The sequence below is a fragment of the Dendrobates tinctorius genome, unplaced genomic scaffold (assembly GCF_039654945.1).
Source record: "Dendrobates tinctorius isolate UK_male_01 unplaced genomic scaffold, ASM3965494v1 ptg000152l, whole genome shotgun sequence".
Lineage (NCBI taxonomy): Eukaryota > Metazoa > Chordata > Amphibia > Anura > Dendrobatidae > Dendrobates > Dendrobates tinctorius.
The window spans coordinates 6,942,683-6,964,267 of record NW_027361819.1 but is presented as its reverse complement, the minus strand read 5'-3'; the positions used below and the strand labels follow the sequence as shown (position 1 = coordinate 6,964,267).

At 45.6% G+C, this 21,585-nt stretch overlaps 1 protein-coding gene across 1 annotated transcript; it reads right to left on the bottom strand.

The window, feature by feature from the left end:
- Positions 1-392: 392 nt before the first annotated feature.
- Positions 393-21,566, bottom strand: LOC141050846 (serine protease 27-like). Its single transcript, XM_073547527.1, has 5 exons — positions 21,522-21,566; positions 11,928-12,132; positions 9,922-10,193; positions 4,164-4,333; positions 393-1,588 (listed from the first exon to the last, which is right to left on the bottom strand). Exons 1-5 carry the CDS (start codon positions 21,562-21,564, stop codon positions 1,310-1,312), a joined length of 969 nt encoding a protein of 322 aa, XP_073403628.1. The 5' UTR covers positions 21,565-21,566; the 3' UTR covers positions 393-1,309.
- Positions 21,567-21,585: the final 19 nt, after the last annotated feature.

Below are 21,585 nucleotides of genomic sequence, written 5' to 3'. Positions count from 1 at the left end.
AAACATGAAAAATTCTTTGACCTACAATTTACTGGCAGTAATTATTAGCTCTTTTTAATGAAAACAGTTCACATCACTTATCAATAACTGTGGAAGAGATGATTTATTTACCAGCAAGAGATCTCAGTGATTGTCTGCAGTGTTGTCGACATAATTTCACCACTGCAGACAATCAACAAGGACCGGAGCAGCATCGGAGAGTAAGTGAGGTCTCAGTTATGTTTTGTTTTTATGCTTTGTTTCAGTCTATGGGGGTCTACCCGTTACATAACTCCTTTACACATTGTGTTTATCGCAGGTCAGATGTAGCGTGATATCTGCTCTACCGGTTGAGCCATCTAGATACACGAGCTAGGTATTATAAGTCACTGAGGCAGCCTTCTGGTTAGAAATCACTTTATTATTTGTTACATTATATATCTGTTCACGTTCCTTCATTGTTTTCCATGACTACATTTCCACATAAATACGTTTGTAGCAATCACATAATCTGGTTGGATTAGAGATCGGCTCCGTGATTGGTTGAAGGACTGCTCCCGGTGGAACATTGCCATGTGATCTGGTCCTCTATGGTCCGTGCGTTAATGTCCCCATAGGTTTCCACACTACTCTTGGTGGTATCTTCTGTGATAACGCTCTCCTGCCACCGGCTTGTGGTTGCAAGTTGTCTTGCAGACCGGTGGTCCCTTAGTTCTACTGTTCTAAATACTGACGTCACGATGGATATGCGCGTATTCATATGTATGAAGTCTGGTATTTCAGCCCGTGCTGACCTTTATCTCTCTCTATATGTATATTTCTGTACTTTTCTCTTCTATTTATGACCAGACTTTTCTTAGTGATCACATATCCCAGCCGGAGGAAGGCTTCGGCGCCAAACAGAAGAGCGTCATCTATTTTTACTCAATGAAAAGTCTTTGAACTGTCTACACTTTGTCTGGACTTAGTAGTGCCACAGAAGTTTCCTCTTCTTATTCTTCTTTTGTGTGGAGATTTGTTGTAGAGTTTAAGACTTTAGGAGAAGAGTCAAATCCATTTGGCACCACTCATACTTCTCCCAAAGTTAATTTCAAGGGATAGGTTTTTTCTTAGAGATTTTCATTTTGGATTTCGATGGTGGACGACTAATCTCTCGTGTGAGAATGAAGGCTTCTTAGATGAGAATGATCATTAATGAAAACAGAGAGGGCTGAACATAACGTACTGGTACTAGTGTTTTACTCAATCATTCCCTGTTGACGCAAAGAATATAATCAAGAAATAATAGAATCGATCCTTCTGCAAAATTCATGGTCCTGTACATTATAATCTACAGATATCGGAGCACTGAAGCTGTAATGATGAGTAGCGTCAGCAGATAACAAGATACGTTCATGTTTCCTTTACATTTTCTAGGAGGTTGTGGGATGTTGCGCACATCATAGAACGTCAGCTCTGGTATGAATGACTGGATCCAGGACTGGTAGGCGGTTACCAGGGTGTAGACCCCGGGGCGGTTGGGTAAAGCACATCCAGATCCCCAGCTTACAACGCCAGGCTGGTACCAGATGCCGTTGACCTCGGACACGAGAGGTCCTCCGGAGTCTCCCTGAAAGACAGTACCTGTGAGCTTAGTGGACAAAGATAACAGGGATGTAAGTCTTTGCAAGTTAATCTGATCTGGTTTTGGATACAATTACTGAGTTTGGAAACCAGGTGATGACTCCATGCGTTGCCAAACTCAACCCTGAACCATTCAAAAAAGTGACATTTATGAGCAAGAAGCGGCTTACACAGCTCAGAGCTGAGAACACTATTGGATCTGCATAAAATGACATAAAACCGGAAGTAGATGTAAGATTTACTAAGTGGGAAGCTTTACAACAAACATCCCAAAACCACAAAATGTGTCATCTGGCTACAGAACAGGAGAAGACGCTTCCACAATGTGAAGTGTTAGGCAAAAATCATGTATGCTTTAATTTTAGCAAGTCCCATTTAGCTAGAAGATCTCCTCCTCGGTCAGATCTTGGCTTCCAAGATGATCACCACCGGGCAGTGCAGTGGTGAGTCTGGACCTCATCTTCCCTGCCTTTATTATCCTATAACACAGGAAAGGCAGGGGAGCCAAGGCTTACATCTATCACTATGCCAGTATCGTGGTCATCTAGGAAGCGTGAGGATTCACAAATGCCCAGTCTGAGCAAGGAAGCAGATGAAGTGCACAAGGTATGGTGACTATATATGAGAGATGTCCCAGGGTGGAGGGTGAGATTAACTGTTTCAATTGAAAGATCAACAAATCCTTGAATTAAACCAGAGATGCCCGAACTATTGTACAAAACTATAAGATACAACTTTTACATGAAAGAAAACTTGTGATAGTTATTTTCTTCTCTAGCTAATTATTGAAAATTCTTCATCGAGATCCCCGTCTATCTCAGAATGCCTGAAATTGGTTTTCTAAACCCAAAAAGCCCTTTACCTGTGTTTTAGATTAAATATTAACAGAACAGTGAATATGAGCGGCGTGTTACAGACAAAAGCCTCCGTTACACACTGCGATATCGCTAGCAATATCGCTGTAAAGTCACCGATTTTGTGACGTAGCAGCGATATTGCTAGCGATATCGCTGCATGTGATACTTACCTCCGACCGGCTCCCCGCTGGTTATCGCTGATCGCGCGAGAAGCTCCTGGACCATTCCTCATCGGCCACTTCCTGCTGGGCTTCCTGTGGCGCCGACGAGTGACGCGTGGAGCCGGGCGGGAGGACGCAGGATCGCCGCGTCTGACAGGTAAGTAGTGACCCCCGACCCCGCTATGTCGCTGGTGAGATCTGCCTGTGTGGCAGCTCACTAGCGACCACCCAGCGATGCACCAGAGATCCTGACCGCGTCATATCGCTAGTCGGGATCGCTGGTGCATCGCTAGGTGTAACGGTACCCTAAGCCTTGCCTTTCTCCTGTGACATCTGCCGCTGTAGCCACTGTGACTTGAAGGGTGGTGTGTTTGCATATGCAACAGAAATGGACTTATTGTTTATATAAAGGAGGACTTTACACTAGCCTGACAGCAGATGGCGATAGTGTGAAGCTAAATGTTTGCTGTATTGTGGGGAGGGAAGCTCTCTTGTTGTTGTTAAGTTTTACTTTCGCTTTTGACTGTGTTATGCCAGCAGCACAGGCTGTGTGCTTCTGAATTCTTATCTCATGTTTACCCATAAGAAGTAAATGCTGTTTACTCAAGTTAACTTTCTCAGTGAAGTTCTCCTGTGTACCTGTGGATTCTCAAAAGATACACTCTGCTACATGGTGGTGACGCAGGAGAAGTTGTATTGCTTTTTGGTTGATTGATCAGGTTTTTCATACTGATGTAGCACGATAGTAGATTATTTGGTCTGTTCACCCTACTTGCTTATAGCTGACACAGGAGGAGTTGGAGCTGATTTCTCTGATTGCCCTTCTTTTCCTCTTATAGTAGACATATCACTTGCTGGCCAGCCGAGACGCACACAATGGTTCCTTCGAATTAACTCCGGATTACTAGACCCTTCTATCGCCTGAGGATTCTGTCACTGGTTACTTTCCTTTGGCCTTGACCCAACTTGCTTAACCCTTGCTATTTGCCTTCACTATCATCCTGACCTTATCCTTGCCTGCTGATTTTATCTTTGGTTCCATCCTTTCGTCTAGATCAGGTTTGTTCACAAGCCTATTGGCAACTTGCTCTACTGGCCAGAAGCTACACCATGGATGCAAACCACAGACCTTTGATTGAGTAAAGGCTAGCTTCATGTACAAGGTGAAAGGGGGACACCAGAGTATTCCCTAGAACCTGACTAATAAACAGACTGTGGAAGTCCTGCTAAGAGTTGCCAGATGCTGTATACAGAATCATTGCCTCCTAATATATCTCACAGTTGAAAAAAAGACTCTGGTCCATCAAGTTCTTCCTTTCTCCTCCAGTTCTATACTCCTTATCACTATTTATAAGCGACATTGACATATTATAAGTGCTGATATAGCGTTGGCCATTACCACCTCTCGTGGTCGAACACGCTGCAGTCTGACTACTCTAGCTGATGCTCAAACTTTTTCATACAACTGCAAAATACCAGTCAGTAATTACTGGAAATATCTCCATTATTATAAATGAAGCCCTATAAAGCATCGGCCCCTCACCTGGCAAGAGTCTTTCCCTCCTTTGGAATATCCGGCACATATCATGGTGTTAGAGATTATGGTAATAAAATTGCTGATCCCTGAATTTTTGTGATACATCTTGTCACATGTCTTGTAGTCAATTAGTGGAAGCATCACCTTCTGAAGAGTCATCGGGGATGGCAGGCTCACTGAGGAGATAAAAGGTCACGTTAATCCATCATTTATCTTCTTGTTAACAGGTTATACCCTGTTGGATCATGTAGGACAGAGGTCTCCCAGTCAGAGCAAACATAACATCTTACTGACCCCTTGGTCCACATGGCTGCAGACATCGTTGGTTCTATGTGGTCAACTAAGAAAAGGTGCAGCCCAAAATGAGAAGAACTAACCAAGGGTAGATCACCAAGGATGATTGTTGAGCCGATCGGCCATCATTCTAGAGACATTTCTAAGGAACATCTCAACAATCATTTTTTCTATCGCCGTCATTCTCTTCTTCATTTTAAGTATAACCCGACACTTCAGTGAGTGAGAAGGAGGTGCCCAAGTCAGGTATCCAACCAAATGTAGAAAATTTCAAAGTAACTTGGCACTCAATTCGTGAAGCAGTTTGACAGTTCCTTTATTTATATGTGCATCCAGCTCAACAAAACTTGAACGTTTTCGGTCCTACAATAGACCTTCATCAGAACATAGTTTTCATAGTTGATTTACTAAAGTATATTAACAAAGACAAAAGCAAAATATTTCAATTAACAATCAAGAAAAATTCATATTGTATAGACAAATGTAACAAGATGCTGAGAAATACCGCATGACGTATATCACATGGTGTGCAAAAGTCGATAAATGAACCACTTTTAGATTCTAGAACCCTGAAATTGAGGTTCAAGTGATCTCAGTGAGAGTCCGAGGATTCCATGGGCAGTGAGACAGAGTCCGTGCTGTGATGGTAGTTAAAGAAAAAGAACAACAATATTGTGTACTAGGAGAAATAACATTTGAAATAGACAAACCACATTTATCAAAGTACTGAAGGATATAGTGAGGACCAAAATTAACTGGAACTCTCCTCGGCGCTGGTTTATTATTCTATCGTCCATGTGATATAGTTGGGCATTGTTCACAAGCAATATATTTTACAGGTAAAACATCAACCTTATCCACATACCTATCACCAAATTAGTCCTTTTACTAAGTCTCCTTACTATGTTTTCAATTGATCCAATTTTCCTTGCAGCGCCAATTTTGGGCAATAAGCTTGCCACTCACAATAGCACTTGCTCACTAATTGCTGTGCAATCTCCACCAACAAGGGATCACCTGCACGCTAACCACCCCACAGGTAGCATGATTAGTGCAGTAATACCTAATGATCCAGTCCATCTTTGGCACTAGGTTGCTTATACTTACCCGTTGTACTGTTTTTACATAGCGCCCATCTATCACTTTGAGCTGTTATCTGGTGCCCCCAGGAGTTTGGTCACCACAGTGGCATTGCCTTCCTCCTAGGGAGTGTGATGTCAGGCTTGGAAGCAATAAAGGATCTCTCTGGCAGTTAATCACTACACACAACACAGTTTCCATTCCAGGTCAGCAGAGGGAGCTCTGAACCCAAAACTGGGGGAAGAACTGCTCTCTGGGGGCCAGGAGGGAAAGTTAGAGGAGTTCGTGTGAGGAGGGCAACGTGTGTGGACGGGAGGAGAAGAGCTGGGGGATTGAGCAGAGAGTTCAGGCTTATTCCCAGCTATAGCGCATGATCTGGAGCCCGGTCTCCAAGGCTGTACGGACACTGATGGTCCTGCAAAAGAAACCGGAGGAATAGGAAGCTGTACTTGTTTTTATGATGTATACCCCTCCTTACATGTAAAGCGCCATGGAATAAATGGCGCTATAACAATAAATAATAATAATAAAATAATAATAATAATAATAATAAAAATAAATGCTCTATTCCCACATAAGACTCAGAGGCACAACAGCGACATGTGAGCCAGAAGAGGAAGGCTACAGCTGTCTGCCATACGAGGGAGTTTAAAGAGAATAAGCAAGTGGAACTTCAGTGTAACACAGTACTGCAAGTACCTAAAAATAAGCGCTAGGAAGGAGACTACACAACCTATCTGCATAGAGAGATTCCTGAGTTGCTTCAAGGCTAATTAGCTCCTGTGCCATCTGTAATCAGGACCCTGGACTGCATTTGCCAAGCAAAGTAAAGGAAAAGAAACAGCACCCTATTGTGTCCTTGCCTTTTTCCGCCAACACCCTCAGCACTGCTACATCTCTGTGCCTGACACTGCACCATCTACGTCTCTCCCATATCTCTTCATCTACTCTGCCCTGGGACTACTGCCCTACCTGTGGAGGGCCACAACATCATTGCTGCACCACACCATCTGTCCCAGAGGATCTGTCTGCAGCGTCGGCTTAACATCTTCATTGCCGAACACCACAGGTGGCGTCACGAATCATTCACTCATAAACTTTATTCCATCACTTAACCCCTTTTACATGGGCGCCCAGGGCCACAGACCGGGTCTCCGCTGCTGTGACATTCCCCTTTGAGAGACCGGCCCGGTACCGAGTACCCCACAGCCCTGGGAGGGCGACCCATCACATACTTCAACTTCTAACATATCCAGGTACTATATGGTTGTTCCAATATATTCCATTGTAAGAAATCTCACATTTTTCCCATATTAATAATTTGGCAATAGGTTGTGTACACGTATTTATGACTGTTCTTTCTGTATTCACCCCTCTCTTTCAGTACTACAAGATACCTGTTTAGGACAGTCAACCCATCAATATATGGGCTCCTTTTTTAGGTATTTCTCTTGGCATTCAAATTATAACTTGGCTGTCACTCCTCCTCCTATGGTGTTAAGAAACCATAGAGTTCCAGTTAATTTTGTTCCTCACTATATCCTTCAGTACTTTGATATAATATTATTATTATTTATTATTATAGCGCCATTTATTCCATGGCGCTTTACATGTGAGGAGGGGTATACATAATACATACAAGTACAGTAATCTTACACAATACAAGTCACGACTGGTACAGGAGGAGAGAGGACCCTGCCCGCGAGGGCTCACAATCTACAAGGGATGGGTGAGGATACAGTAGGCGAGGGTAGAGCTGGTCATGCATTGGTTTGGTGGATCGGTGGTTACTGCAGGTTGTAGGCTTGTCGGAAGAGGTCGGTCTTCAAGTTCTTTTTGAAGGTTTCCATGGTAGGCGAGAGTCTGATATGTTGGGGTAGAGAGTTCCAGAGTAGGGTGGATGTGAGGGAGAAATCTTGTATGCGATTGTAGGAAGAGGAGATAAGAGAGAAGTACAGAAGAAAATCTTGTGAGGATCGGAGGTTTCGTGCAGGTAAGTACCGGGAAATGAGGTCACAGATGTATGGAGGACTCAGGTTGTGGATGGCTTTGTATGTCATGGTTAGGGTTTTGAACTGGAGTCTTTGGGTAATGGGGAGCCAGTGCAGGGATTGACAGAGGGGAGAAGCTGGGGAATAGCGGGGGGACAGGTGGATTAGTCGGGCATCAGAGTTTAGAATAGATTGGAGGGTTGCAAGAGTGTTAGAGGGGAAGCCACAGAGCAGGAGGTTGCAGTAGTTGTGACACCCCAGAGTCCAGTTGTCACAGTGACATTACCTCCCTCTAAGAGGTGAAGTCATGCTTGGAGGCAGAAAAGGGACCCCCATGCCAGGCAGCATAGATTTAATCACAATTTCCTGCTGCAGGTCAGAAAAGGGAGATGCCTTATAAATTCTGGCCAGCAGAGGGGGTTGGTGAGTCAGCTAGAAATCAGCTGAGGGGGTTGTCATGGAAACAAAACAGCTGTGAGCTGTGAGGAGAAAGGACAGTAAAACGTGAGGACGTGAGGTAAAAGGATCTTTCTGGAAGATCCTGTCAGATGAAGACAGGGAGCTGATCTGAGAGGAGCTCGATAGGCAGAGCTGATCTGTGAAGAGGGAAAGGACAAGAGCAGAGACTGAGAGACTCTAGGGAAGCTAAAATACTGCATATAGCAGCCCCCTGAGTGAAGCGCTAATAAAGAAAAAAGGGACATCAGAGTCCTAGGCTGACAGGAGCTGTACGCCCTGATAGCCGAATCTGAATGTACAGGGGATTGTAAATTCCTGTGTACATTGAACACCTGAGGGCACGTCAGCGGATAAGGAGCCCGGGGTTGATGGTGAAATGGACGGTACCCGTGGAATAGGCTCACGCTGACAGCCGTACAGGTTAGTGAAACCATCACGAATAGAGGGTCGCAGCATAGTTATATACAGCGGAGACCCACACACAAAGCGCAGAAAGGAAGGTCCTAAATCCCCACCTGGCGAGGCGGATCCCCTGAATGCCTCCAAGCGAGACGGACTCATTCCATCACCTGTATGTGGTGCTCCGGACTGCAACCTATTACCAGTAAAAGGTAAAGAAACTGCACCTCTCTGCGTCCTCCTCTCATTTCTCTGCACCCCAACGTTCACAGCCATTTTTACTATTTATTTAACATCTTTGCCCTGGGACTACAGCCCTACCTCTGACCAGAATACCACAGGTGGCGTCACGTATTCCACCATCTAATAACTCTATTTTCATTTTTACCACATAAATACCACACAACTTTCCCCTATTTTATTACTGGACGCCTCTGGGCCACGGACCGGGTCGCCACCGCCGGTACACCGTCCCCCATGGAAGTCGACAGGCCCGATACCGAGTACCCCTAGGCCCCGCGGGGCGCTCCACCTAGTCAAGGCAGGAGATGATGAGGGCATGGACTAGGGTTTTTGCAGATTCTTGGTGGAGGAATGTACGGATCCATGAAATATTTTTGAGTTGAAGTCGGCAGGAAGTGGAAAGGGCTTGGATATGTGGTTTGAAAGAGAGATAAGAGTCAAGACTTACCCTGAGGCAGCGAGCGTACGGGACTGGGGAGAGTGGGCAGCCGTTTACTTTAATGGATAGGTCCATTGGGGGGGTCGCGTGAGATGGGGGAAAGATGATTAATTCTGTTTTGTCCATGTTAAGTTTTAGAAATCTAGCGGAGAAGAAGGATGAAATAGTGGACAGACATTGAGGGATTCTGTTCAGTAGGGAGGTGATATCTGGTCCAGAGATGTAGATCTGTGTGTCATCAGCATAGAGGTGATACTGAAAGCCGTGAGATTCTATGAGCTGTCCGAGGCCGAAGGTGTAAATGGAGAAGAGCAGGGGCCTTAGGATGTGGTTTGTCTATTTCAAATGTTATTTCTCCTAGTACACAATATTGTTGTTCTTTTTCTTTAACTACCATCACAGCACGGACTCTGTCTCTCTGCCCATGGAATCCTCGGACTCTCACTGAGATCACTTGAACCTCAAGTTCAGGATTCTAGAATCTAAAAGTGGCTCATTTATCGACTTTTGCACACCATGTGATATACGTCATGCGGTATTTCTCAGCATCTTGTTACATTTGTCTATACAATATGAATTTTTCTTAATTGTTAATTGCAATATTTTGCTTTTATCTTTGTTAATATACTTTAGTAAATCAACTATGAAAACTATGTTCTGATGAAGGTCTATTGTAGGACCGAAAACGTTCAAGTTTTATTGAGCTGGATGCACATATAAATAAAGGAACTGTCAAATTGCTTCACGAATTGAGTGCCAAGTTACTTTGAAATTATTCTCGTCACCATTGTCATCACCCATATAGTCACCATCATCCGGATTATTCCAATCATCACAGTCATTCATTGCATCCTCTCACCTTCTGAATCAATATCTCCCCAGCCGGTGGCCCAGGACTCCATGCCACATGGGAAGGAGACAGAGGCGGAGGGCAGACAGATGGGCATGATGTAGCTGGTGTAGCTGACCGGCCTGGAGAGCCTGATCAGAGCGATGTCTCCTACTTGTGTTGTACTTGAGTACAGGGGATAACGAATAATCCTTGACACAGAACTATTGATGGTCTGAGATTCTTGAACGTGGAGTTGGTAGGCGCCCAGCAGCACTAAATAGTTTGCAGAGTTGGTATCCCTGTGGAGCAGAAAATATGATCAGAGGTTATAAGAGCCGAGGAATAATACATCCAGTGACCATATCTCAGCCCATGTCTGACCAGACATGACACCACTACGCAATTGTCATGTGATGTTCTTCTCCAAATATAAGGGGTTGGAAGAGGTCCACATTGCTTCTTTCTTGCCTTTCCTCTTCAATAGACACATCCCGAGATCAGGACATGAAATAGCTTTGAAATAATACTCTGTTGGGAGCAGTTTATGCTATATGTGACCTCCCAGTGGTTATGATGTGATTTGTTGCTCGTCCTGCATTTTGCTTCCATGTTGTGAATTGTATTAAAAACAATAACGTTCTCCTGGTGCGCACTGCATGATGACGAGGAACATTGTGTGCACCAGAGACGCGTGGTCTCTGCTAATGGACAGTACCAATGTTATAACGCCACATTACTATACCCTCTCTATGGGTGCGTCTTTAGGCTGCCACGGACAATTAGCCTGAGAGCCACACCCCCTTGGTAAAGAACATAAAAAATAGTACTAAATGCAAAGGTTTGTATTTCTGGAAACGTATGGTGAATTTTAAGAAAACAAAATCCAGCATACTCAGGGAGCAGCAGGAATAATATAAAAGCCCACTGTGGATACTGTATTCACTATACCATGGTAAAGGTACATGGGGTGATTGATGGGGGAGGGAGGCAGGACATGAGATTCTTATTTATATATTTCTGTATAAAAGGAAGGAACAAACGAAAAGATGGAACGAAGGAAGGAAAGAAAGGGAAGGGAAGGGACAGAGAGCAAGGGAAGGAAGGAGAGGAACAGGAAGAAAGGGAAAAAAGAAAGTAAGAAGAGGAACATAAAGTAGGGAAGAAAGGAAAGAAAGAAAGAAAGAAAGAAAGAAAGAAAGAAAGGAAGAAGAGGAACAGAAAGTAGGGAAGAAAGGAAAGAAAGAAAGAAAGAAAGAAAGAAAGAAAGAAAGAAAGGAAGAAGAGGAACAGAAAGTAGGGAAGAAAGGAAAGAAAGGAAGGAAAAGAGGAAGGAAGGAAGTGAAAGGAAAGAAAGGACAGAGAGAAAGGAAAGGAAAGGAAGGTAGAGAGGGAGGAAAAGAGGAAGGAAAGAAGGGAGGAAGGAAGGAAGGAAGGAAGGAAGGAAGAAAAAAGGAAAGAAAGGAAGGGAAAGGAGGGAAGGAAATAAGGACATACAGAGAGGAAGAGAAGGAAGGAACAAAAAGATTGAAGGAAAGGAAAGGAAGGAAGGACAGAGAGGAAGAGAAGGAAAGAAAGAAAGAAAGAAAGAAAGAAAGAAAGAAAGAAAGAAAGAAAGAAAGAAAGAAAGAAAGAAAGAAAGAAAGAAAAAGAGAAATGAAGGAAGGAAAGGAAGGCAAGGAACAGAAAGTAATGAAGAAAGGAAAGGTGGAAAGAAGGAAGGAAAGAAGGAAGGAAGTGAAAGGAATGGAAGGACAGAAAGGAAGGAAAGGAGGGAAAGGAAGGAAGGAATTAAAAAAAAGGAAGGAAGGAAAAGGAAAGGAAAGAACAGAGGGAGGAAGGAAGGATGGAAGGAAGAAAAGGAAAGGATGGAAGGGAAAAGAAGGAAGGAAAGACAGAGAGGAAGGGAAGGAATGAAAGGAAAGAAAGAAGAAAGGAAAGAAAAGAAGGAGAACGAACAAACTGAAAGAGAGCATGAAGACATAAATCATTCAGAAATATGTGGCCCTACACATATAAATATACCCGGCACTTACTTATTAAAGCAGTGGGCAGCGGTCAGCACCCATTGGGATGCGATCAGCGAGCCTCCACATATGTGGTAGTAACTTCCCTCAATCAGGTACAGCAGACTCACTTGCCATGGCCATTCTCCCGGCACAGTGTTGTTACCACCAACTATCTTCCCGGTGATCTGCGGGGAGCCACAGACAGGGCTGCCATCGGCAGAGCTGGGTGTAGCTGGAAGAAAAGATTCCTACAAATCAGTAATTTTTTCTTTAGATTTATAACTTTTACACTTTTGTTATATTTTTATACGGACTCAATAAATCATATTTTCTCATCAGGAAAGAAGGAGAAAGACATTGAACTGAAACCTGATCTTCCATAAGAGAGAGAGAATAGAACGGAACGAAGGAGTAAAAGGGAACAGAGAGGACGTGGGTTAGAGGAAGAACCCTGCCTAGAAGTTCTAAGCGCAAGGCCGGGGCCCGGTCCCCGAGGTTGTATGGACACTAATGGTTCTGCAGCAGACACCGGTGGAGTAGTGGGCTGTAAATGCACTACTCCCATCTAAGGCTTGGGGGCACAACAGCAACTTGGATAGTGAGCCGGGGTACCGAGTACCCCACAGCCCTAGGAGGGCGACCCAACTTGGCGTCACGAACTGGATGACGAGACCCGATGCCATCGGGTTCTGTGTGCCTAAGGTTTGTTGGACTTAAAACTTTTGAGAATGTGCAGAAGACCCAATTTGATAGACAGTGAAATGAATACTAAAAATGACCGAAAGCCTGGAGAATAAGGGCGTGACGATATGGGAGGTCCTAGGAAAAGACCGTGAACAGTCTTGGGCCTCCCTTGCCTGAATTACTATGTGACAGCAACATGGCCCACCCCCCGAGGGGTTCGTATACTGGCTTGGTATGGAGGAGCTGGAAGAAGACACCGCCCCAAGAAGGAGGAGCGGAAGCCAGTGGCGGGAAAAGAGCCGAGACAGGAAGAAGAACGCTAGAATGCCATGATGGAAGAAGAGGGAAGGAGGCCTGCAGAGTGCGGGGAGATGGATCTCCCCGGCGCCATGGCTGAAGGCTCAGACCCTACTTCTAGAATGACCCGCCAGCAGCAGGAGGACGAAATTGCCCAGCTGACGCGCCGCCTTCAACTGAGGCAGGAAGCGCTATGGACATTGAATCTGCAGCGTGCCCTGGAGGAGCCTACACCTGCGGTACCCGCGACACGGGTACCCGCCGCTGCTGCACCGGACCTCCTCCAGGCAAGCCCTGTGGAGCCTGCGACCGCTGCCATGCCACCGGCAGCGTACCTTGTTCCCTCCCTGCCGCTACTACTGGAGGAGTTGTACACAGCACAGGGAGCTGAAGCAGAGGAAGAGAAGCCCCCGTCCGGACCTGACGCGGCCGCGCAGGTCCCTACAGAGACCCCCGCGGACCCGGAGCCGCCGTTAGCTCCACCGCCATCCCTGGTGTCCCACCGGGCAGCGCCCACCACCACTACGCCTGCACCGGAGCAGAGACCACACCACCAGGAGGTTCCAGGTATGTCTGATGCCCCTACACCTGGGAAGGCCCTGGGGTGTACCGCGGTCACAGCGGCTGGCCAGGTCGTGCTGGATCTGGTCTGTTACCGGGATGCCTGTCCCTGGGGGGAAACACCGGAACCCCTGGCGGTGGCGCCGCGGTACAAAACCAGCCTGGATCGGTCCCGGGAGGAACAGGAGGATGGTGAGAACTGGGCTAGTTGTCAAGCTACCATCCGGCAACTGGCAGCTGAACACCGGGAGAGGGTGCAGCGCCGGCTAGCGGTACTAGGTCCAGATTTGGACCGGAAGGAACAGGTCAGAGCCGGTCACTGCGGTCCCAGAGATGTGGCAGGTTGGGGCCACATCCTGAATGTGAATCATGAGAGGGGGTTCGGCTTTATCCATGACCCTAGCCGAATCTCTGATCTGTTTTTCAACCGGAGAGACGTAGAACCTCATTTGAGAAAAGGACACCCTGCCAGAAACCTGAGCCCGGGAGATCATGTGACCTTCACCAGACACGAAGGTCTGAGAGGCTGGTATGCTATGAAGATTAGGCGAGTCCCGGAGGATCTCATCAAGACCTACAGGCAGAGACTGCCCACTGCCCCCATGTGCCAAGCTGGAGCCGTACCAGTCCCAGAGCCAAAGGTACGGAAAGCCGCACGTTTCACCCCACTGGAAAAAGAACACCTGAGGACTGCCAATGCGTTTCTTTCATCTGGTAGCAGTTCCAGTCCAGAAACCCCAGGAGGGAACAACAACCACTAGTCAAGAAGTTTCTAAAAAAAAAAAAATAACTCTCGTTACCCAGGAGGGTTTATTTGCACCGTTGTGCCTTTTGTTCTATTTTTGACCATCATGGTTTAGTTTTGTTTGTTTTTCCAGTGTTGTCACTTGCCATGGCCATTCTCCCGGCATAGTGTTGTTACTACCAACTATCCTCCCGGTGATCTGCGGGGAGCCATAGACAGGGCTGCCATCAGCAGAGCTGGGTGTAGCTGGAAGAAAAGATTCCTACAAATCAGTAATTTTTTCTTTACATTTATAACTTTTACACTTTTGTTACATTTTTATATGTACTCATTAGATCCTATTTTCTCATCACTTTTTATCTTTAATTTTCCTGTTTTTCATTGTCGTGGGGTTTAACACAAATCAAGGATCAATTGGGATTTATTCTTTTTTACTTTTGCCTTTATTAAGATAAAAAACTAAAATATATCATACATTGGGTGCTTTGACCAAGGCTCCCGTCTCCGCCATATTGTAGGTGGCTCAACTGGACCTTTACGTGCTTCGAATTTTAAATAATGCATAGTTCAATGAGAAGACATTTTATAGAGGAGTATGGAAGTGTGGCGCCCCTGAGCCTCAGTTGCCACAGAGGTACTGCACCTCCTCCTGAGGTGTGGTGCCCCACCATCCAGGTAAGTTGGAGGCTCCTGACCACGCTCCAACACTCGCACCCCACACAACAGAGTAGTTCAGCAAAGCCACATTGCGGCTCCTTGCTTAGAGAGTAGCAGAGCACGTTTGGTGGTTCCCTGCTTGGAACACGAAACGTGCTGGGAGGCGGGTGGAGTTGAGAATACATAAAAGCGTGGGAAGGTTTAGAATTACAGGTCAGTCTGGGAGAGGAAGCCACTCAGAGAGGAGTGAGGAAAGGAGATCCCTGAGAGAAGGATGGAGGAAGGAGGTGCTGCAGCAGACCTGAGTGACCTGGGTCTGCTGGCATGGGAAAGGAAAGAAGGAGAAAGACATTGAACTGAAACCTGATCTTCCATAAGAGAGAGAGATTAGAATGGAACGAAGGAGCAAAAGGGAACAGAGAGGACATGGGTTAGAGGAAGAACCCTGCCTAGAAGTTCTAAGCACAAGGCCGGGGCCCGGTCCCCGAGGTTGTATGGACACTAATGGTTCTGCAGCAGACACCGGTGGAGTAGTGGGCTGTAAATGCACTACTCCCATCTAAGACTTGGGGGCACAACAGCAACTTGGATAGTGAGCTGGGACTCAGGAGTAGGGAGTCCCCGAAGCAGGCTACAGCTGTCTGCCGTACAAGTAGAGTTCTTGGGAACATCTGTCAGGAGGCACTCCAGTGTAACTCAGTACTGGGAGTACTTCACACTTAAAGGCGCTATAGAGGAGATGTTCAGAAAGGCACATGTTGGCGGAGGGTTGGAAGGGAGCATTCCATCTTGCCTGGAGGTTGACTGAGTCCCTGACCCCGAGGACACGGCACGGAGGCAGGCACCTGTGTGTACTACAAACTGTAAGTAAAGCTTTGGAACTGCAAGCCCTGGTGTCCTCCATTTATTCTTGCACCAACGCATCCAGCCCCGCTACATTTGGGTACCAGCTTCTACACCGCTTGTGCATCTCCTCTTCCCCCACATCTACACTGCCCTGGGGCTACAGCTCCATCTGTGGGGAGCTTCACCATCTTGGCTGCAACACACCACCAGCCCCAGAGGATCTGCATGCAGCGTCGGCCTCACATCCCACTTGCCGAACACCACAGGTGGCGTCACGAACTATTCATTCAAATCATTACATTCCCCTATTACTTGGGCGCCCAGGGCCACGGACCGGGTCCCCTCTGCTGTGACACATCCCGCTGATACCGGCCCGGTACCGAGTACCCCACAGCCCTGGGAGGGCAACCCAGAAACATTGTTTCTTGGGGAGGATTTCTGTAGGATACAATGCTATATGGAGGCACCATACAATAGCAGATATTCGTCTATAACTCCTTAGCACAGAACCATAGGCATTTCTGGTCATACTGTGTAGACTCAGGGCATATGACGGCACAGCAAAGCCTCAGGCTCTCATCACTGAACCCTAACAAACTTCACACTTGAAGTTGAATGATCAATCCAGAGTTAATTTGCAACACTGCATTCCGGGCATGATGCATGGACAGTATTGCCCTGAGGTCATTGCCCCCATTCAGTGTGTAGGAGACACTCCGGAGGTCAAGGGGCAGTAGAAGGACTTCACTGTTTCCAGAAATAACTCAACCCAATAGTCAACACCAAAGTGGAAGTGTCTGGGAAGGTTTGGCGATGAGAACAGAGCCCTTTCTTGGCTTCATTGGTGAATACGGTAATTGTAAATCTCAATACTGGAAAACCTCTAATTGCCCAGAGAAGACTTGTGTAACACTCTGATTTCTCCTTGAAGGGTAATGAACCCATTTTAGGTCCTTTAACGCAAACACGCCCTATTAATGTTCAAGTGACTTCAAACTACCTGGCTAGGGGAAAAAGGATTGTAACTAGAGGTACCCAACAGCGTATTCCATAACACTCTGTAGTAAGAAAACTTTTAGGCTACTTAAACTGTAAAAATGTAATATTTCATAAAAGTGTTACTCCAATGTAATAAAAAATCAGACAAATGTATAAACACAATAAATATTTCATTGAAATACACAACTATACAATAAAAATAAAATGTAAAAGTTAATAGTAAAAACAAGGAACAATGAAAGCAAGGGGAGGCCGATGAGAGACCCAAAATAATAATAGACTGTGTTGTAGTAACCGCAGGTACGCAGGATGCAGTGATGAGACGGAGACGGAGAGAGCTTAAGTGTAACTTTTATATAGAGGCTATTTGAGCAACCAATAAGCTGATAACACTTATCCTCGCAGTGATACAAAACAATAGTACACAGATACACAATATTAGCTAATCAGTAACTGTAAGGCCACAGTATGGCCGATTATAAGTGTAAGAACTATGACTAATCAATGACGGCGTGTCACTTATCCTTCTCTGGCGTCTGGCAGAAGAGTTGTAGGTGTCTATTCGGCGTCTCAGCTGCTGGGCCCAGCCGACGAGGAGTTGACGTAAGCTTCGGGCGTTCCTACGCCCAGGTGGAGTGAGGGCACAGCAGGCCCCTGTGGAGTTCCTCAGTGTTGGGACTCCCGGCGGAGGCGGGCTGAAGGAGGCCGTGGGCCCGGGCGCACCGGCTACTACCGCAGGCTGGAATCGGGCCACGGCAACCGCAGTCGGCAGCAGGCAAGCCGCAGGCTGGAGTTGGGCAACGGCGGCCGTGGATAGCAGCGGGCAGGCTGCAGCCGCGGGCTGATTTGGGGCAGTGGCAGCCGCAGGTGGCAGCGGGCAGGCTGCAGCCGCGGACCAGAGTCGGTCAGTGGCGGCCACGGGCAGGACACGGATGGCAGCAGGCGGGCCGCAGTCATGGGCTGGAGTCGGGCAGTGGCAGCCATGGATAACAGCGGGCAGGCCGCAGCCGCGGGCTGGAGTGGGGCTGTGGCGGCCACGGGTGTAAATGTCAGGAGAGGGAGTGCAGTCGTCTAGTCGGTGTCCCTCTTCTGGGCTGCTCGGTGCCATCTGCTATCTGTGGTTGGTAAGTCAGCGTCCAATCTCTCTGGTCGACGCTTACTTTTTCTCGCTCTCTGGCGCCTCCTGGGCTTCCTGCTCCTTCCCTGCTGTTCTGTCGTCTGCACCCTGCTGGCGTTCTCAGTTCCCTTTATACTTGCTCCGCCCCCGCTCCTTCTAGAATCGTCTCCAGTCCATCCTCCCATTATGTCCCCCAGAAACAGTTCCCCTAGGAACCCTGGTGACAGTCCCCTTGGTTCCGGCCTGGCTACACAGGGGGAACTTCCCTCTCCTACAGTGTCACTACATCGGCATCCACCTCGGACCCCGGGTCAGTGAGCTTGTTCTCTGGTCTGTAATTCTTATCGCTCTTCTCCTGAAGGATCTTCCAAGTTGATTTATAACCAGATCAATTCAGCAGACCAGAATGACTGCCAATTCTCTGGTAACTCAATCTGCAGTTTGCCATGTACAGTGATGTTAAACATCATGCCTCATTTGATACACATATGAATGTCTTTATGACACAACAGATTATGCCCATGTAGATGTACATTGGGTAATTACCGTACATTAGATTAGATATGGTGTCCAGGAACCCACCACACCCGATGCGCGTTTTGGATTGAAATGTTTTGTCCTGTGGCTAATAGGAAGTATCAACATCAATGGTTCTTCACTGTCCTATTAAGGGAATAGAAGAATCCAGGATATCTATAAACAGAAAGTTAGTGAGGAAACACTTAGCTAACCTAAATGAATTCAAGTCTCCGGGTCCAGATGAATTACACCCCAGAGTTCTGAAGGAGATAGCAGAAGACATTTTTGAACCCCTCTCCATAATTTTTGAAAATTCTTGGAGAACAGGAGAAGTCCCAGAATATTGGAGAAGAGCAAATGTTGTTCCCATCTTCAAAAAGGGGAAGAAGGTGGACCCAGGCAACTATAGGCCGGTGAGTCTGACTTCTATACCAGGAAAGATCTTTGAGCAAATTATTAAACAACATGTATGTAATTACCCGGACAAGAATGAAGTGATTAAACAGAGTCAGCATGGGTTTGTAACTAATAAGTCATGTCAGACTAACTTAATTTCCTTCTGTGACAGAATCACTGATTGGGTGGATCAGGGAAATGCTTTAGATATAGTATATCTTGACTTCAGCAAAGCATTTGACAAAGTGTCTCACACAATCCTTATTGAAAAAATGTATGGAATGGACAAGGCAACTGTTAGGTGGATTCATAACTGGAATAGGGCTAAGCAACAGCACATGTGAAAAAGACTTGGGTATACTAATAGATCACAGACTGAATATGAGTCAACAGTGTGATGCAGCAGCAAAAAAGGCAAATGCAATTCTAGGATGTATTAACAGAAGCATACAGTCTAGATCACGTGAAGTCATTATTTCCCTCTACTCCTCTTTGGTCAGACCTCATCTGGAATATTGTGTCCAGTTTTGGGCACCACATTTTAAAAAAGACATCAACAAACTGGAGCAAGTTCAGAAAAGAGCGACCAGAATGGTGACCGGTCTGCAAACCCTGTCTTATGAGGCAAAAAAATCACGCCCCCTGAGGAAGCGGCTTTACCGCGAAATGCGCATTGGGGTTTCTCCTGGATGCCAACACTTTCCTGAGACTGTCTAATGGGTATGTTTTGACCTCTATAATCTTTCAACTGGGCAAATGTGCAATATTGTCTCTCTTTGATTGATCTCTTTGTATTACTGGGAGTGTTACAACACTCCTCTCATTATGACTGTTATCATGTATTAGAGTGACTCTTTTTTACTTTTTGCACATATGTGTCTTGCCCTGTGTTTAGTGTACAATGCCAGCTACTCTATTTACCCATTGTAGTCATTTGTTATTGCTGCACAGGATTTTTGTTTGCATCTGGCTATCTCTTAACACTTGTTTGTGTACTATACATTTTTAACTCCTTCATCTATTGTCCTGTTCCCTATTGTTGCCTCAATAAAGTTTTTCACTTTGTTTGTAGCTCTGGACTCAGGGTCCTCTTTTTTCTCTCCTATGAGGCAAGGTTGCAGGATTTGGGAATGTTTAGCTTGCAGAAGAGAAGACTGAGAGGAGACCTAATAGGTGTCTACAAATATCTAAAGGGCTGTCACATTGTAGAAGGATCAACTTTATTCTCATTTGCACAAGGAAAGACTAGAAGCAATGGGATGAAACTGAATGGGAGGAGACACAGATTAGATATTGGAAAAAACTTTTTGACAGTTAGAGTGATCAATGAGTGGAACAGGCTGCCACGAGAGGTGGTGAGTTCTCCTTCAATGGAAGTCTTCAAACAGAGGCTGGACAGACATCTGTCTGGGATGATTTAGCGAATCCTGCTTTGAGCAGGGGGTTGGACCAGATGGCCCAGGAGGTCCCTTCCAACTCTACGATTCTATGATTCTATGATTCTATGATACACAGAGGATGGAGAAGAGACATAAGTGTTACAGGCCTGAACAAGCTCAAGGACGGATTCACAGTAACTCATTCTGCATTCCACCATGTACTATGATACCCAAAGGATGCAGAAGATTACGTATCAGCAAATTTGTAATCAAATCCAATTACAAAAGGCAATGTTTTGTAACCAATTATACAGGCATTTAAGTAAGAACAAATAACTCCAAAGGGATCAACATCCTTTAACTCTATTAAGTCTCCTTTAGCGGGGGAGTTTTAGAGCTCAAGAAAAACAAAGCTCAGAGACAATTGTAATTTATAGAAGAATTAATAATTTGCATATTTTTTTCTTTATTAAAAATAGTATTCAAAGTTTTCTTTGAGGTGGGATAACCTTGTAAAAAGTATAGCCAGTACTTAAAGGGATGGCAAAATTCTCTATCCATCCATCACCCTCCCAAAATGAGCAGTAAATGAGGAAAAAGTGATAACAATAATTTATAGTTAATATGAGGACCTCCTTCAGGACAGTATTGTAGGACGGCTGAGATGGAGGAGATGTCCTGACTCCTGAGAAACCCATTGGTAGCAATTTTAGATGTGGTCCTTGAGGTCCCCAAACCAAGTCTTCTACTTGAATCCCAGATGATCAGACCAAGGTGTTATCTTATTCTCCCTACATTTTGCCCCAGTTGAATGGAGAAGATTTTTTTTACCCACAAGAGTAAAAAGATAGAAGAGGAAGGAACTTGATCACGAACATGAAGCTTGAAAGCTCAAATGAAGGGTAGGACATTTGTTGAAGGATTACTCTTATTCGACCATCGATACGGACCTGACAGCATAAAATTGTAATATGTAACTTACAAGATTCCTCACTTACCTTACTAAAATAAATAGGAATTGAGCAAATAGTGGGACAAATAATCTATAGTTGATGTGAGGACATCCCTTGAGGGCAGTATCGGAAGATGGCTGAGTCAGAGTAGACTTTGTGAGAAGACCATCGGTGGCAATTTTAGATGTGGGTCCTTGACTTCATTAAAGCAAGTCTTCTACGTGAATCCCAAATAATCAGACCAAGGTTTTATTTTATTCTCCGTATATTTTGACCCATTTGAATGGAGAAGACATTTTTTGCCCAGAAGAGTAAAAGGAAATAATAATAAGGAACCTGATCATGAACATGAAGCTTGAAAACCCTAATGAAGGACATGACATTTGTAGAAGGATTACTCCTATTCGGCCATCGAAACGGATCTGACAGCAGGACCTGTTGGTATTCATCATGTGAACTGTAACTTACCAAGGTGCAGAAATATTAGCGCCCCAAGAATCCTCAGCTCCATCCTCTCCTGTCTGGTTGATCT

Coding starts and splice junctions, on each gene's coding strand:
- LOC141050846 (XM_073547527.1), bottom strand. CDS start 21,564: ATGGAGCTGAGGATTCTTGGGGCGCTAATATTTCTGCACCTTG. Junction 10,194..11,927: donor GCTGCCCACTGCTTTAATAA/GTAAGTGCCGGG, acceptor TCTGCTCCACAG/GGATACCAACTCTGCAAACT. Junction 4,334..9,921: donor GGGAGATATTGATTCAGAAG/GTGAGAGGATGC, acceptor TTATCTCCTCAG/TGAGCCTGCCATCCCCGATG.